The 14,698-nt window shown below is 39.7% G+C and overlaps 1 protein-coding gene across 1 annotated transcript; it reads right to left on the bottom strand.

The window, feature by feature from the left end:
- Nucleotides 1–124: 124 nt before the first annotated feature.
- Nucleotides 125–9,604, bottom strand: p2rx3a (purinergic receptor P2X, ligand-gated ion channel, 3a). The gene is made up of 12 exons (XM_075480502.1): nucleotides 9,444–9,604; nucleotides 9,127–9,262; nucleotides 8,724–8,795; nucleotides 6,062–6,131; nucleotides 4,281–4,377; nucleotides 4,119–4,196; nucleotides 3,875–4,016; nucleotides 2,306–2,442; nucleotides 2,121–2,214; nucleotides 517–582; nucleotides 357–434; nucleotides 125–244 (listed from the first exon to the last, which is right to left on the bottom strand). The coding sequence occupies exons 1-12, from the start codon at nucleotides 9,575–9,577 to the stop codon at nucleotides 125–127; spliced, it is 1,224 nt and encodes a 407-aa protein (XP_075336617.1). The 5' UTR covers nucleotides 9,578–9,604.
- Between the last annotated feature and the right edge of the window lie 5,094 nt (nucleotides 9,605–14,698).

Raw genomic sequence — 14,698 nt, 5'->3', positions numbered from 1 at the left:
CCACCTCCATAAACTTGCTGAACTAAAAGTGGCTTCAAAAACCCGACAACTGAAGAAGACATAATGTTGCCTAATAAGAGAAAGAAATGGTGGGAAGCATATCCATTTCTTCAGATGGTTGTTGTCAGTACGAAGGAGAGAGTGAAATAGCTCCAGAGTCATAGGAGCTCTTGACACCTGGTCTGAGCGACAGCTGGCTGCCTGGGCTGGGAGTGAGGTATGCTTCAATCTGAGCCTCTGACACCTGGATGGACATATCCACAAAGAATATATGAAAGAAGCTCTGGATCCAAGTCATTGTAAGAGTCAGAAACACATGCTGCTGCATTATAATTGAAAAAAAACAAACGCAATACCTCTTCAAACTTCTTGGCTTTGTACTGCTCTGCTCCTTTCAAGCAGTTTAGTAAGATAACATCACAGAGAACTGAACCCTGGGAACACAGATAAAGAGAGTAAAGACAGCTGACAGAAAAAAATCTAATCAAATTTTGGCCTCGGAACAGAAATTCATACCAGTCCAACCGAGGTGAATGCAGCAACCAAGTTGATCAGTGTTGGGATTGTGCTGAACTTTCCTGCCTAGAAGAGATGGTCAGGAAGAGATCAAATCAATTTAGGTCCCACACACAAGAACTACTTATTTATCTAAAGTTTATTTGTATAGCGACAATTGTTTAGCATTAACAAATGCAGCTCCCTCATAGAATTCATAGCCTAAGCTAATTTGCAATGCCTGTCCCCAGATGAGCCTTTAAAGTTACATAAAACTCAGTATAAAATACATAAAGGTAAATTTAAATCACAAACACACAATAGATACATAAAATCATGACAACTGTCAGATAGACTGCAGTAAAGTAACATCGTAAAAGACTGGCAGATACACAACTGGTTCTTCTTTAACGTTTGTTTCAGTTTTCATCTTAGACTATCTAGCAGGGTTCAGTTTAAGTTTGGATTTTTTTCAGCAGACTTAAGTTTCACGTTGCAGACAAATCGCCAAAATCTGAGGCAAATCTGAGTTTATTTGGTAGTCATCAATCGCTATGTGCAAACGCTACAAAGACGAGAAATGTGAGGTTTGTAGAGATGTCCCAGTGCCTGCTAAATATCTAGCATGTTTTATATGTTTGAGAAGTCAGGATAGGAAAAGCACAGATTGAGCCATCAGATCTAAGCATGCAACAAAAATGACGATAAGCAAGGTGAAGAAGCTATGGTCTTCTCAGGACAGAATTTGGTTAAACATTGGTGACAACTGCCATGTGTCTTTGATGCTTCCAGCGTGTGATTTCAATGACACACTTGAGAGAGAAGCAGCAGTGAGAAAGTTCTCCTCCAAAATCTGGTGAGCAAAACAGGGTAAAGTTAATGATGAGAGATGGACTTGTCTACGTGACGGCCAAAACTGCTTGATAAAGACCAGTCAGACGAGTCAGGGGTGTAAGTCCCCTGATGTAGCTCAGTTTTGTTGTGTGAACACATAAGGACTAAACAACTCCTGAACACAAATAAATCACATTGTGAACGGTGAACAATTCAGGAATTCCTAAACCGAAATGTTAATCCTTCATACAGGAAAAGCTGTTTGTTCCAGTGAGGATTTACACAAAAGCACCTTAAAATTGAGTTACTGTCACGAGTCATAAGTTACCGTCTGGCTGTGTTCATAGCATAAATTATCCATTGAATTAACACAATATATTTGCATCGTTTGAAATGCTGCAATCTATAAATTCCAGGATCTGGTTTTACATCAAATGTGTGTCGGACAGGTTGAACTTCCTCTCTTAATCTGCACCTCATGATACTAATTCCCAAAATGTGTGCTACCAGAATGACACTGAGGGCAAAGTTCTTGTTGAATCCACGCTTATATTAAGAGTAGTAACACATATGTGGGCAAATACAACATATCAGACAATATTTCAGATTGTCATCATTACTGCATTCACTGGATATGGCAAAACATGCGTTTTCTTTATTTGCAGTGTTTTGTGAAATATATATACAAAGTTTCAATACATACCAAGTGTTATCTGACAAAAAAGAGTTTAGATACACTTCAGATTTACTTCAAAACACACAATATTGCAAAAAAATTCAACATAACTCACATTGCCAGTGACCAGAACGTCAAAGCGGATTGCATATGCTTTGTGAAGAGTCCGAAATTCAGTGCCATTCTCTGTCTTGAAGTATTTAGCAAACCTGGATTCAAGAAGAAGAAAATGTGACCAAATAATAAAAAAAATCAGTTGAGAAAACATCACAACAAATAGAAGCAGTTTCACTACTGTACCTGAAGTTGTACCCTTTGGAGATGGGATTCTTGGCAAATGGAGCATCCAGTTTTGTGAAAAAATACTTGGGAACACAGTATTCAATATCTCGGTCAAGGTTACATTTCCACTCTATGTTTATTCCTATTTCTCCACCCTGAAAAATAAATATTAGAGAAAGAGAGGCACAGATTGAGGCTATATGTGTCATGGTCTTTGGGTTCTGTTTTATTCTTTGATTTAGAGCTGTCTTTTGGCTTTCCAGGTTCTGTATTCTAGTTTTCTTTTTGTTCGTTTCGTTTGTTCGTTCAGAGTCCTGTCTTTTGATTTCTAATAAAAACATACAAAGACAAAAAACTACACCAAATTCAAAAGCAAAACCTACCATGAACTCCCTATTTTCTGGCAGAATAGGATTTTTTAGGTATTCTACTAATTACTGTGAGACCATCAGCCAATCATATTATGACATTGTATAAATGGTTATAACTGCCATGCTCTGAGTTCTCCTTTGACATTGAGTCCCACACCTTGTTGCCTGACTTCTGCCATTCTTGAAAGTATGACATTCCTCTGTGTCTCAGTTACTGTAGCTGCTCTGTAACACTTGTTTTTTGTAGAAATACATGTCTTTGTTGATCATTGTGGGTTTCCTCCAGTCATTTTCGATGTGGATTATTGCTGTTATGTTTGATTACTCCCTGTCACTGATCTATCGTGCCATTTGATATTAATAGGGTGCTTTGCCTAAAATAAACACCGCCAACAGATGGGTTAGCAGTGAGCCTCCAGTCATTCTGCACTGATTCTTGATTACACTCAATATTTCTATGCAAATATGATTTTTCCTGCAGGACAGGGACTGCAGGCCTGGCTTTATGTATACTGGCTTTACCAGGAAGTAGTCACTGCTAAGGCTGCTACTGCTCTGGTGAAGGCTGCAAGAGACTTGCTGCTTTGCTCTGACTTGTTGCTCTGACTTGACTTCTAATCAGACCAACTTGTTTGACACAGAATGCGAGATTTCTTGACTTCATAGTCGATCTGTGTGTGGTCTCTACCACAGGCAGCAGACTGTGTTTCGTGTTTACAACAAACCTGCGTGCCTCTCTAGGGTAGTAGATACATCTTTGAATGATTTCCAACAACTTAATAATCCTTGAGCGATATTCCCAGGGTGACGTTGTCATATCTCTTACACTAGTCGACGGGAACTTAAACCTCACTCCCCCCACCTGCATATGCCACGGTAACATGCACAGATGCAGAGAGCGTTACTTCTCTCTCTGGTAAAATTGCCATTACACTGCAAAATCGATAAAAATAGTTAGCAATCAAAACTGAACCGAAATCATATTCAACTGAGAAAATATAGGTGTTTCTACTTCAATAAATTCTACTTGAAAGGAGCAGACCAGGGAAGGAGAAGGAAGAGCGTCCTTTGATTCTCTTGTGTGCAAGGTACACCTTTTGAACGCAATATAACGTGGCTTAATCTTAAAAAATTTAACGTTGGTGCCTTTTTTATACATGAGATCATTTTTACATTGAGGATGAAAAGAGAATTAAACATTGAGGACAGTTTAGACCTGTTCCGCCAGCTTAGACACGTTGTGCCCGATGTCCTTTAGCACATCCCCCACACGAAAGATGGGACAGTAGGGGTTTGACACCGGATGGTAGGAACAGCTCCTAATCTCTGCGGACGTCATTGTGGTGGGAAAGTTTCCTCTGAACAAGCATAAATTAATTTGTGAAATGAAAACACAATCATTTTTGTTACTTTTAAATAAGTATATATGATTAATCAATATTTTCCACACTTTGACCCACCTGGTAACATTGAAGAGTGGGAAGCGAATACTGTTTTTGATGAAGATGGTGAAGTTTTCTACAGCCAGCATTGGGTTGCTGTGGATGGTGTTGACAGCAGTTAAGGCTTTCAAAGACATAAAAGTTGTCTGGTACAAGAATACCTGCGAGTGTGCATCTTACATCTTGACTTGGTCATTCTCAGCCGGGCACCATCCTTCAATCTCACAGCGACCCAGAGACTTGTTGAAGGATTTGAGGCATTTACCTGTTATTACACCTGGTAAAAGAGACCGAAAGGATTTGATGCTCAATTAGAAATTCTCCGGTCAACTGAATGGTGACACTCTTGTTTGAAATCATCTGGATTTTTGGACAAACACATTGGCAGTCATGCTTGGGAGGAGTCGGGAGGAGTTTAAAAAGAAAGAAACATTTTGTGTAATTCACAACAGAGAATTAATTATATCAGCAGTGTGCTGGTGGTTATTTTGAAAATAACTAATTAGAATAAAAAATTTGACATTAAAGGTACAATTTTTTTCTTCAATCAGGTTTTAAGTTTCACTCCAGCTCCACCCTCTTCTTCAAAAAAGGTCTCTTCTTCCTAGAAAGACCAAGTTGGTTATGGCTGAGTACCAAGATACACAATAAAGGTAAATCATTTAAGGAATCCCAATGATCAACATTTCTTAAAGATACCTATGAATAATTTTAATAGCAATAAGATAAGGTATTATCAAGAATGACTGAACAATAGATGGCAGTAATTCCAAAAAAACTTCACTGAAAGTTACCATTGAGGAAGTATTGCAAAAACAAAAATCCATAGTCAGATACTAATCCATATTTGAATTTAGTATCTAAATAGATATTTATTTCAACAGTCTTGTTGTTGCCAGTTTTGCCGTCTTTGTTTCCTCGCTGACAGACAACTTGTTGTACAGGACCTACAGGCAAACACACTGCAGACCTGCTGCCGTCACCGGAATGAAACTAACTTAACATTGTTTTTACTGTTCCAATGGCTTCACAGGTCACATTTTCTGACCTTTTTCTGGAGACGGTCTGATAGTATTCTACAGTAGTGCATCAGGGCTACTCCAACACCTGGTGGAAGAGAGAACCTGTGTGCGTATGTCTTGTGTGAGTGATAGACCGGAGAGTTAACGCCGGCCCACCACACAGACAAATAAACACAATAAAAACTGTCAGATGAGCAGCTTGTAGCCTCCTCGGTCTGCTCCACACTTGAAATATTTATCAAGGGAAAGAGTATTCAAAGTGTTAAAAAATTAATAATGACAATAAGACGTGAAAACAGTTGGTAGAGATTTTCTTCCAACATGAAGCTGTCACGCAGTTTAGGAAGTTAAGATATAGCAAAGCAAAGTGTGTTTCATGTTCTATTGTTACTGTGGCCCAACATTTGTGGGAATTACTACTTTGCTGACTTCAAACATGACACTATAGTGAAAGAAACAACAGCATGATCCATGAAGTACACTGAACTGCAGCAGGTCTGTCACTAGCATGTTGAAAGGAAGGAATCAACTTATGAGTTTGCAGGAGAAACTGAAATGACAAAGTGTAGAGGAAGAGCTACCATTTGTAAATTTATAACAACTCAAATAATGAAGTTAAAGTGAATCTCACTCTCTGAAAAATAAACATTATGTGTGCAACTCACTGGAGGTGACACTGATGTGTCAACCATATAACTCAAGTCAACGTGCAGCTCCACACGTTAATATTTCTTCCTTTCAACATCATTACCGATTAACTGTTTTTTATTTTAAAGGATGGGATTTGTATTAGGAGATTTATTGTTTTTCTAATCTGTGTTTTTCTTGTAAATGACTTTGTGACATTTTTCCTTGAAGAGAAAACAAAAGTTTTGTCGTTTTTACTATTTTGATTTGAATATTCATTGTGATTTGAAGAAATAAAGAAATCAGACTCACCATTGGAGAGAATGGAGCCTAAAAATTGTGTGCAGTTTTCATCTGTGTCACAATTGAAGTTATCTGAAGACTGAAATACACAAAGAGATATAACATTTAGCTGTATTTGAATGCAGACATTTAATGGCAAAATGATAAATACATGATGATATGTCAGTTGTATAAATGACAGCAATGAGCCAATTAAAGAATCAGTTCAATAGGAATGACATCTCTGATACTTTTTTTGCTTAAAGATGATGACACTTAACAACTGCAAATTCACATCCCTACTTTCTAATGTATGCTTAGCCTTAATTCATTGGTCAAAACTCCAAAACGACAATTTACATGCATTTGTTTGCAGTGCACATGCCTTTGATGTACTAAATCCAAACCAAGGTTTAAAACAGCTTCTCACCAAAAACTGAACGTGTTTCCCCTTTGAATATAGAAAATTGGATTTTATCCAGAGGGGCAGGTTGAAAGTTTTGTCCAAATTTAATTGAAATCTAATGAAAAAAAATTGTGATTTGTGAGGCTTTCAAATAAGAATAAATCTGATCAGGTCCAGGAGGGAAACCCAGACACCCCTCTCCAGCTCTTTTTTGGGAGCCTTAAGGCGTTTCCAGGTCAGATGTGATATAAAATCCCTCCAGCAAATGCTCTAGGTCTGCCCCCGGCTCTCCTCTCAGTTGGAAAAGCCCGAAAAACGTACGCAGGGAGGCGACCAGAAGGAGCCCCAATCAGATGCTCGAACAACCTCAGCTGACTCAACGTAGAGGAGCAGCAGCTCTACCCTGAAGCTTCCCCCGGATGGCTGAGCCCTGCCATCGTCAGAGGGAAACTAATTAAAGCCTGATTTAAGCCTGATTTATGGTCAGTGACGCAAGACGCAACGCAAGCCCTTGCGCGGTTGCAAGCCCCCCCTTGCGTGCTTGCGTGTGTCACCTCAATTTTCTAAACTTCACGCAAGACGCAAGACGCAAGACGCAAGACGCAAGACGCGAGCGCAAGCCACTATCTACATCACATCCGGCGGCGTGTTCATCTTCCGGTTTCATCCCCTAATAAAAGACCGCTGTTTTCTTCACTTTCCCCCGAAGCCACGCCTCTAGAGTACATGAACGCGCACGAGCACGAAGGTGCACAAGCGCTGTTCTGACAGCAAGCATCGATCGTTGCCGTATTTAGTATTTAGTATATGATAACTATACGTTTAATAATGCTAGGTGCTAGCCAAGCTGGCTCTAGTTTAGCTTCCTGCCAAGCTTCTGGACACGCATAATTCGTTCACGAAGAAGGGTACGCGCACAGGGGCAAGGAGGGGGAGGGAGGAGCAGATTGCAGTTTGATAGACGCATCAGAATCCAATCATCGTTAACGGTCCGTTCAGTATGATTGGATTACCCAGGCTCCGCCCTCGCAGTGACGCAACACCTTCGGCTCTGCTACACTTACTCAGGCAAACTGCTCATTCAGGTGGATTCGAGTTCCCGAAAAAATGGGAACTCCACCCACTTTGTCGGGAAGCAATCAACTTTGAGCAGCGCCAACGGCCCAGGGTAGAGGCGTGTTCAAGGTAGTGACGTGGTTGAACTGCCACTCAACCCATGGATTGTACACGGAAGCGCTTCATTCAATATCAACATGGAGCAGCGTCAAGCTTTTGACACTGCTGTAGATGCTGTAATGAAAGTGTTTGACGGGAGATTCTCGTTAAAAATCGAGCAGAGAACAGCCCTTGAATCATTTCTTGACAGGAAAGACGTTTTCGCCTTGCTCCCTACTGGCTTTGGTAAGAGTTTAATCTCCCAGTTAGTCCCGCTGGTAGCTAAATCATACGTCAGAGGAAAGAGTGGTGTGATTGGCTTAAGCTTAGGCACAACCTTTTCTGGCCACAACCAGTAGCAACCCGAGGGAGGCGGGTTGACCAGGCCATTTCGAATCGTATTCGTTATGGTCTTGGTCAGACCAGAATCTCGAAGAGATTTGAAAGTCTATGTTAATCAGGCTATGATTGGATAGTGTTTTTCCTAGATTGTACGTTCTAGAGGCCACTAAAACTTTTAATTTTTGTGTCAAAACTTTTAATTAATTGGTTGCAATGGGGGTGTGAAGAGTATTTCAAGCAATATGTAAAAAAAATGCTCCAGAAAAAGAACCCCTACCCCACTTTTAATGTGTGGATGTTAGAGTTTTGAAACAAAAATGATGACAACATCCTCATATGTAATAAAAAAAAAATTTAAAAAGGAAGAACTTTTTAATCACATTGTATCCTCAATGCCAGGACGCTTTTAAGTGTTTAAGGAATATAAATATTACAGAGTAGTAAAAACTTTACCGCCGCATTTTCCTTTTCCTTTTTTTTTGGAATGTGCTGGAGCCTTCAAATGAAATAAAGTCGTTTAGAAAAAAACATAAAACAGCTTTGGTCCATACTGTCTGCGAAGACGTAAAAATCGGACTTGATACATGTACACTAAATACACTAAATAAAAGCGTCTGCTAAATACATAAACATAAATGCTGATTCACTGCATTTTTTTCTTTTTACCAGCATTTTACATATTGCATCAACTTCTTCTGCTTTGGGGTTGTAGTAAAACCTGAGAGTCGACTGAAACTAACTGGATAGTACTGAAGCAATCCAAATACAGAAATGTGAATGTCTCCTCACCTCTGGACAGAATCCTTGGAACTGATTTTCAGTGATGATGATTTTGGTCATGATGCAGAAGATGGCTGAACCCTTAAACACAGCAGAACATTAACAGTATACCGTTAGATTGTGTAATGCAGTGCCACATGTAGAAGAATTAATCCACACCATGAAAGGCTTTTGATATCCACATATTAGCCATATTTTGATGACCTTAGTCTTTAGCAACAACTCACATGCCTGTTGTTACAATCTGACTCTTTACATGCAACAAAAACCACCACCACACATTCCACTCCCCCCTAAGCTGTTATGTCTGATATCAGCGGTAAGTCAAAATATTTGATCACATGAAAATACTCCTGCAAAGCATTGTGTTTTATATATAAGTGTTAAAATGTGTGTTTTCAAGGTAACACACCTGAGGAGGGAAGACATAGTCAGCAACGTCCATCACACGGTTGTGCTGGTAACCAAAGCCTTTGATTTTCGTCATCACTGATGACTCGATGCCGGTGTCGGTCAACTGGTAAGCTTTTTCATGGATGAAGACCCAGCTGAGATTTAATAAAAAAACACATTATAATTTTACCTGAAGTCTGAATCTTTTTTTGCGAGTGGTGAGAAATGTTTTGTAATTGAACTAAACCTATCCCCTTAACACTCCCCTGACTCGGGGCTTTAAACTTCTTTTTGCTCCCTGCACTGTCCCAAAGAATGAAAGAACAAATCACTTACCCGACAAAATATGTGATGATGAGCAGCTGCACGATCCTGTTGATGATCCCCACAGACCAGCTCTTCACAACCACAGACTTAGTGGTCTCGTAGGTGAAGAAGCCAGTGACTAAGCCCCACGCAAAGGAGGCCATGGCTGCTTGTTGATAGGAGTCACCGGACCTTCCTGAGTCTGAGAGAAAGACCAACTTTTCTCCAACCCTAACAGGTGCCTTTTTGAAACTGCGTCTGTAAACCTTTGAAGATCAAGAGGGTTTGTCCTACTTCTAATGGTATCAATCTTATCTCTCCTTGGTGTAGCTCGTGTTCATCTGCTTGACAGCATATTTAATGGCCCAAGCACACTGTCTCTTTCCTCTGGTTCACTGTCTCTATCTCATTAGTTTATGACACAGACTGGACCTCCCCCTCTTTAGTCAAACGACCAAGCAGAAGAAGTCTTTTTTTTTTTACCTTCTCCACCACAAGTCCCTATCTCCTCCGCCTCTCTCTGCATCTCTGGCTTGAATTGAAAAAACACAAGCCACACACAAACACATAGACATCCACCTTCATCTGATGCACACACAACTTGAACATCATGTCAGAGTGTTTCTCATGTTTTCCATCATCTCGTTCAATTTTCGCTGAAAGAGAGGAAATCTAACCCTCAGACATTCACAGCACAATAAAAACAATTAAAAGATAAAAAGTCTACCTTATCTATTTACTGAGCTACTTTAATCATCGGTTCATCTCACAGAGATGCTCTTCAGCAAATATTACGATATGTTGGGTCTGACAGAGGCTGTCGGGAGACAGTTGTTATTCTTTGCCAGATGTTATTCAGCTTCATTAAAAGAGATGCTTGAAACTGTTGTGGAATTCCCTGGTAAAGGCAACAACAACAAAAATTAAAGTCTTTCTGTTTGGTCTGTTCTGTCCGATATATGGAAACACTTTAATGTGGCTTGTGACTTTTGTAATATTTTCCAAATGGGGAAAAAGTTTAGACTGTGCATTTTGTGACAAAAATGCAAAACATTCAAAGACATAGTTCATATTTTACCATGAACATTTCCAACACTATATCTTACCATTATCTGACACATGTTTATGCCATTTCCACCAAGAAAAAAATCTCATGGTCAAATAAAAATAATAACTTACTATGAAGAAAAATTGGTATGGAAATTAATACAGAAGTTAATAAGAGCAAAAGAGAGCTGCAGAATGGAATTTGGAAAACATCCGCTGAGGACTCAGATTATTCAGTCATGAGGTGTAGCCAAAGCACTTAGCTACCACGTCAACCCAGGATGTTTTCGTCAAAACAGTACAAACTTTACAAACTTTACAGAACTGCTAGTTCTTTTTATATGTTCTACAAATAACATTGTGATACAGAAGAAACACGTCAAAGATTTAAACATCATTGAACAGATACACGAAGTTATAGTTTAAAAAGACAACACGTAATATCTACAATGTATATACAAAAAAATGGATACAAATAAGAAAATAATAGAAGTGATTTTGTGTCAGTTTACATTGTAGGAAAGGCAGAAGTTGAGTCTTGTGGACTTTTTGTTGATTCCTTCACTTAGTTTAATTTTCATTGTCTTTTAAAGGGCAGCTTGGAGGTTCACAACTTCAGTGACGTAAACTTTAGAAGCATGCAGGAAAAATTAAAAAGCCTTTATACGCTTTAGATAATCATTATTTAAATAATAAAATTACTATAAAAACCAAAAAAACAACATTTCTTATGCTCAAACTCCATCTAGGTTTCCCTTTGTGTTAGGTCACTGCTGAGCTGAATTTTTAAAATACATTCAAAACTCTGACACTAAAACGTCGTTTTAAGGCAGAGATATAGACAGGTTTTTTTTTCAGAAACCTCATTCTTTCTTCATGTCTCTTGGAGAAGTTGTTAACCTGCAAGTTGCACGTTATATGTAATTGTTTTTAGGCGTTTTTGTACAATTGTGGTCATAAACCTCCCTTCACATGGATTTTCAGTCATTCCATTACCAAGAATAAAAAAGACAAAATAATACATTGGAGGAGGAATTTGATCAATGGCATTTCTATTTATTTATTTTTTTTAAATAAAATTTCTGTTGATATTGTGATAATAGCGTTATCGTGACGTTTTTTTTTGTGAAAATCAGGGCTATTCTGGTTCAGACCAAGTTGAACAAAAAATAAACAGAATAAAACAAAATTAAGTGTAAAAAAAGGACTGGGACCCAAACTAATTTTTCCATTTCTCAAAGAAATAACTGCATATTCATATATATTCACAAGATGTAATATAAATGCTTCTTTCTTCAAGTCTGGACCATCCATGGTTTCTTGTAAGGGCTGTCAAATAAACCTCAGAAAATGTTACCACTTTAGACGCAGCCACTCAGACATCTAAATGCTCAGTACGTCTCCAATAAACATCCTTTTCCCACGTTTCTGTACATCAACTGTATATAAAAAGACATCTGATTCTACACATCTACACATTCTACACAGCACTGAGTCTAAATGCACTGTAATAAATTACATGCTGTGGAATAATTGACAACTGTGACATATGATACAAGCGTTTCTCAGTACTCTCACAGGGACCAGCAGCATTATCGCCTCTCACATCAGGGAGATAATGCAATGCAGTGACAGTGTGCGCCTAGATGTATGTGCCTCGAGACTATGTCATGTCTTAAGTGGCTCCATTATGTTTGTGGTCAGTTAATGGTAACCTGACTCGTGGGCCAGAAGCACATAAACACATGCTCTGTACCCACAAACAGAGACACAAGCTTCCAGGCTGCATGTAACTCTAATATTTATCATTCTGTAAGCTTTCCTGTAATGGCCAATGATACTGTGAGACACCACAAGGAAGAATGTAAGAATGTGGACAGAGTGGAGGATTGCGCGATGAATTTGTTGGAGAAAAGATTGCAAGATTAAGGGCAAGCAAGCACAAAAACCATCCCGGGATCACACGAATGAGGGCCGACACCCCCACGGTCAGTTCTGATGAATTCCTATTCGTGTATTAAGACCCAAATGCAGACTTCAAGCAGGCAGGCAGGTGAAGAACACGACTGAAAATGAGGGAGCGCAACCAAGAAATTCCAACAAGCATCAAGAGCAAATCAGGAGAAAATAACATGAACAAGACTTGTAAGGAATATAGTAAATACTAAATAGACCTAGAACGAAGAAGAGTATAACTGAAGATCAAATTCTAAAAACCCTGACCCCCGCCTTACACTGTGGTACTTGATTTTTTCTGATAATCCTACAACATAACACCACACTTACCTGTATAAACGAATTGGCAAAAACATTTAGATAACAATGTCTCCCGCCAAAATTTGAATAGTGATGTCTTTGACCCCCCAACTGGGGTTAGGGTTGCACCACTGTGATGTGATATTTGTCAGTCCGGGTGAAAAACTGAAGGACTGGCTCAGATCTTCTGGCTTCTCATCTACCAGAAGATGATTAACAGGGTATCTGTTAAAAGCACAGCCATACCTAACAACAGCTTCATATAGCTGATAAACTCGAGACAGTTTCAATTTTGGCACTTCTAGTCAGTGCTGCCAAAAGAGTTCCTCTTCATCAAACCCAACATTGAGGGCAGCTCATATCCGGCAGTGTTGGGCTCTTAAAAGCCACACTCCAAACCACCTACTCAGGCCTCGGCCTTCAGTTTCAAACCACTGTCTCTTAAAGTGCCGCCATCTAACACACTCTCTCTAACACACTCTCCCACTTGATGCTTGGTTAAAGAGCATCAAGTGGTGCAGCATGCAGAAATCCTGTGGTAGTGTCTTGGATTGCACTAAAAGCTTGTGTTTGTATCCAGACAAAAATGTGGGGGGATTAATGGAAGAATTTTGGTGAATGTTGAGAAAGCAGCGCTTAGTCAAAGATTTACTGACATTTGAAGTAGTTCAGGAAATTAAACCGACTTTCTATAATTGGATTGGGACTGTTGCAGGTTCACTCAGACAGCACAGAACTTCTATCTTAAGCACAGGTGTAAATGCTAAATGGTACAAAGTTGACATGCAGAAACTTTCAGACTGGCAACAGCTCACACATATTTGTTATTCCTGCAAAGACAGAAGCTGGGGGAGCCGTCTGATTGGTTGGCTCCGGCAGCTTGATAAGGCCTCTCTCTTCACCCGTGCTGAAACCTAAAATTTTGTTCCAGCAAATAAAACTATAAAACACCTTTTAAAAATATCCAGGGAAGTGTTTCGTCACTGTAGAACCTAATCATGGTGAAGACTTGACCATATTCGATTATACATAACATTATAACCACCCACATAATGCAACGTTTTGTTAAAAAGGCTCCGACCAATCAGGGTGAGGACAAGACATCCGAGGTCGTCCTGGTGAGTCTGGGCCCGGTGGGGTTGGAGGCTGGCTGAACACCTTCTTTGAGCCCTTCCAAAGCAGATTTACAGGGCCTGTTGCTTCCTGATGTGAAACCCACATACTCAGATAAGACCCACGCATGCGTCACAGTAAACTGACCCCCCCCCCCCCTTATCCTGCGTATACACAATCTAGACAGCTCCCCCCCCCCCCCCCCCCCCCCCTTATCCTGCGTATACACAATCTAGACAGCTCTTTGGCTCCTAACCCTCAGTTCCTTACTGATTTTCACTAAGTTCTGCTCATCTTAAACGTGAGAAACATCATTCTGGTTCCTGTGTGGAACCCATTTTCAGTTACTCTCGGTGACTTTGAAATACTCCACAGCCTCGTTTGGGCTTTTAAACAGTATTTCAGCCTCTCCATGTAGAACTCTGTTCGACCTGGCTGCTGGGCGGCAAATTTAACCTTGTAAAGAAAAAGGTACTCGGTGATTATATCTGAACAGACAGGCTGCTGTTGCATCATTCTACAAACATACTTTCAAACATTGTTAATCAATGGATCTGATTTTGGTCTGAAGTCAAATTTTATCTATTTTTTTTTTTTCACAAACGTATTGCGACTGGTCTGTGAGACCGTTTCTGTTGATGGTGTGAACTGTAACATGATGAGCATTTCCCTTTCAGTAGTTCTGGGCTGATGGTGCATGAAACATTTAAACGTCACATTTGAATCAATGGGGACTTTTAGATTACTTTTCATTCCCACTCGCCTGACCAGTCTTGGGCTCAGAGTCGGTGCATTTAGGCAGCACCTCCGGAACAAAGAGGCGTGATGAAAGTGGTTTGAAGAGAAAACAAGCAAAGCAAAAAAATAAA

Source organism: Odontesthes bonariensis, chromosome 13, assembly GCF_027942865.1.
Source record: "Odontesthes bonariensis isolate fOdoBon6 chromosome 13, fOdoBon6.hap1, whole genome shotgun sequence".
Lineage (NCBI taxonomy): Eukaryota > Metazoa > Chordata > Actinopteri > Atheriniformes > Atherinopsidae > Odontesthes > Odontesthes bonariensis.
Note: the sequence above shows the minus strand (reverse complement) of the source record. Positions and strands in the feature narration are given on the sequence as shown.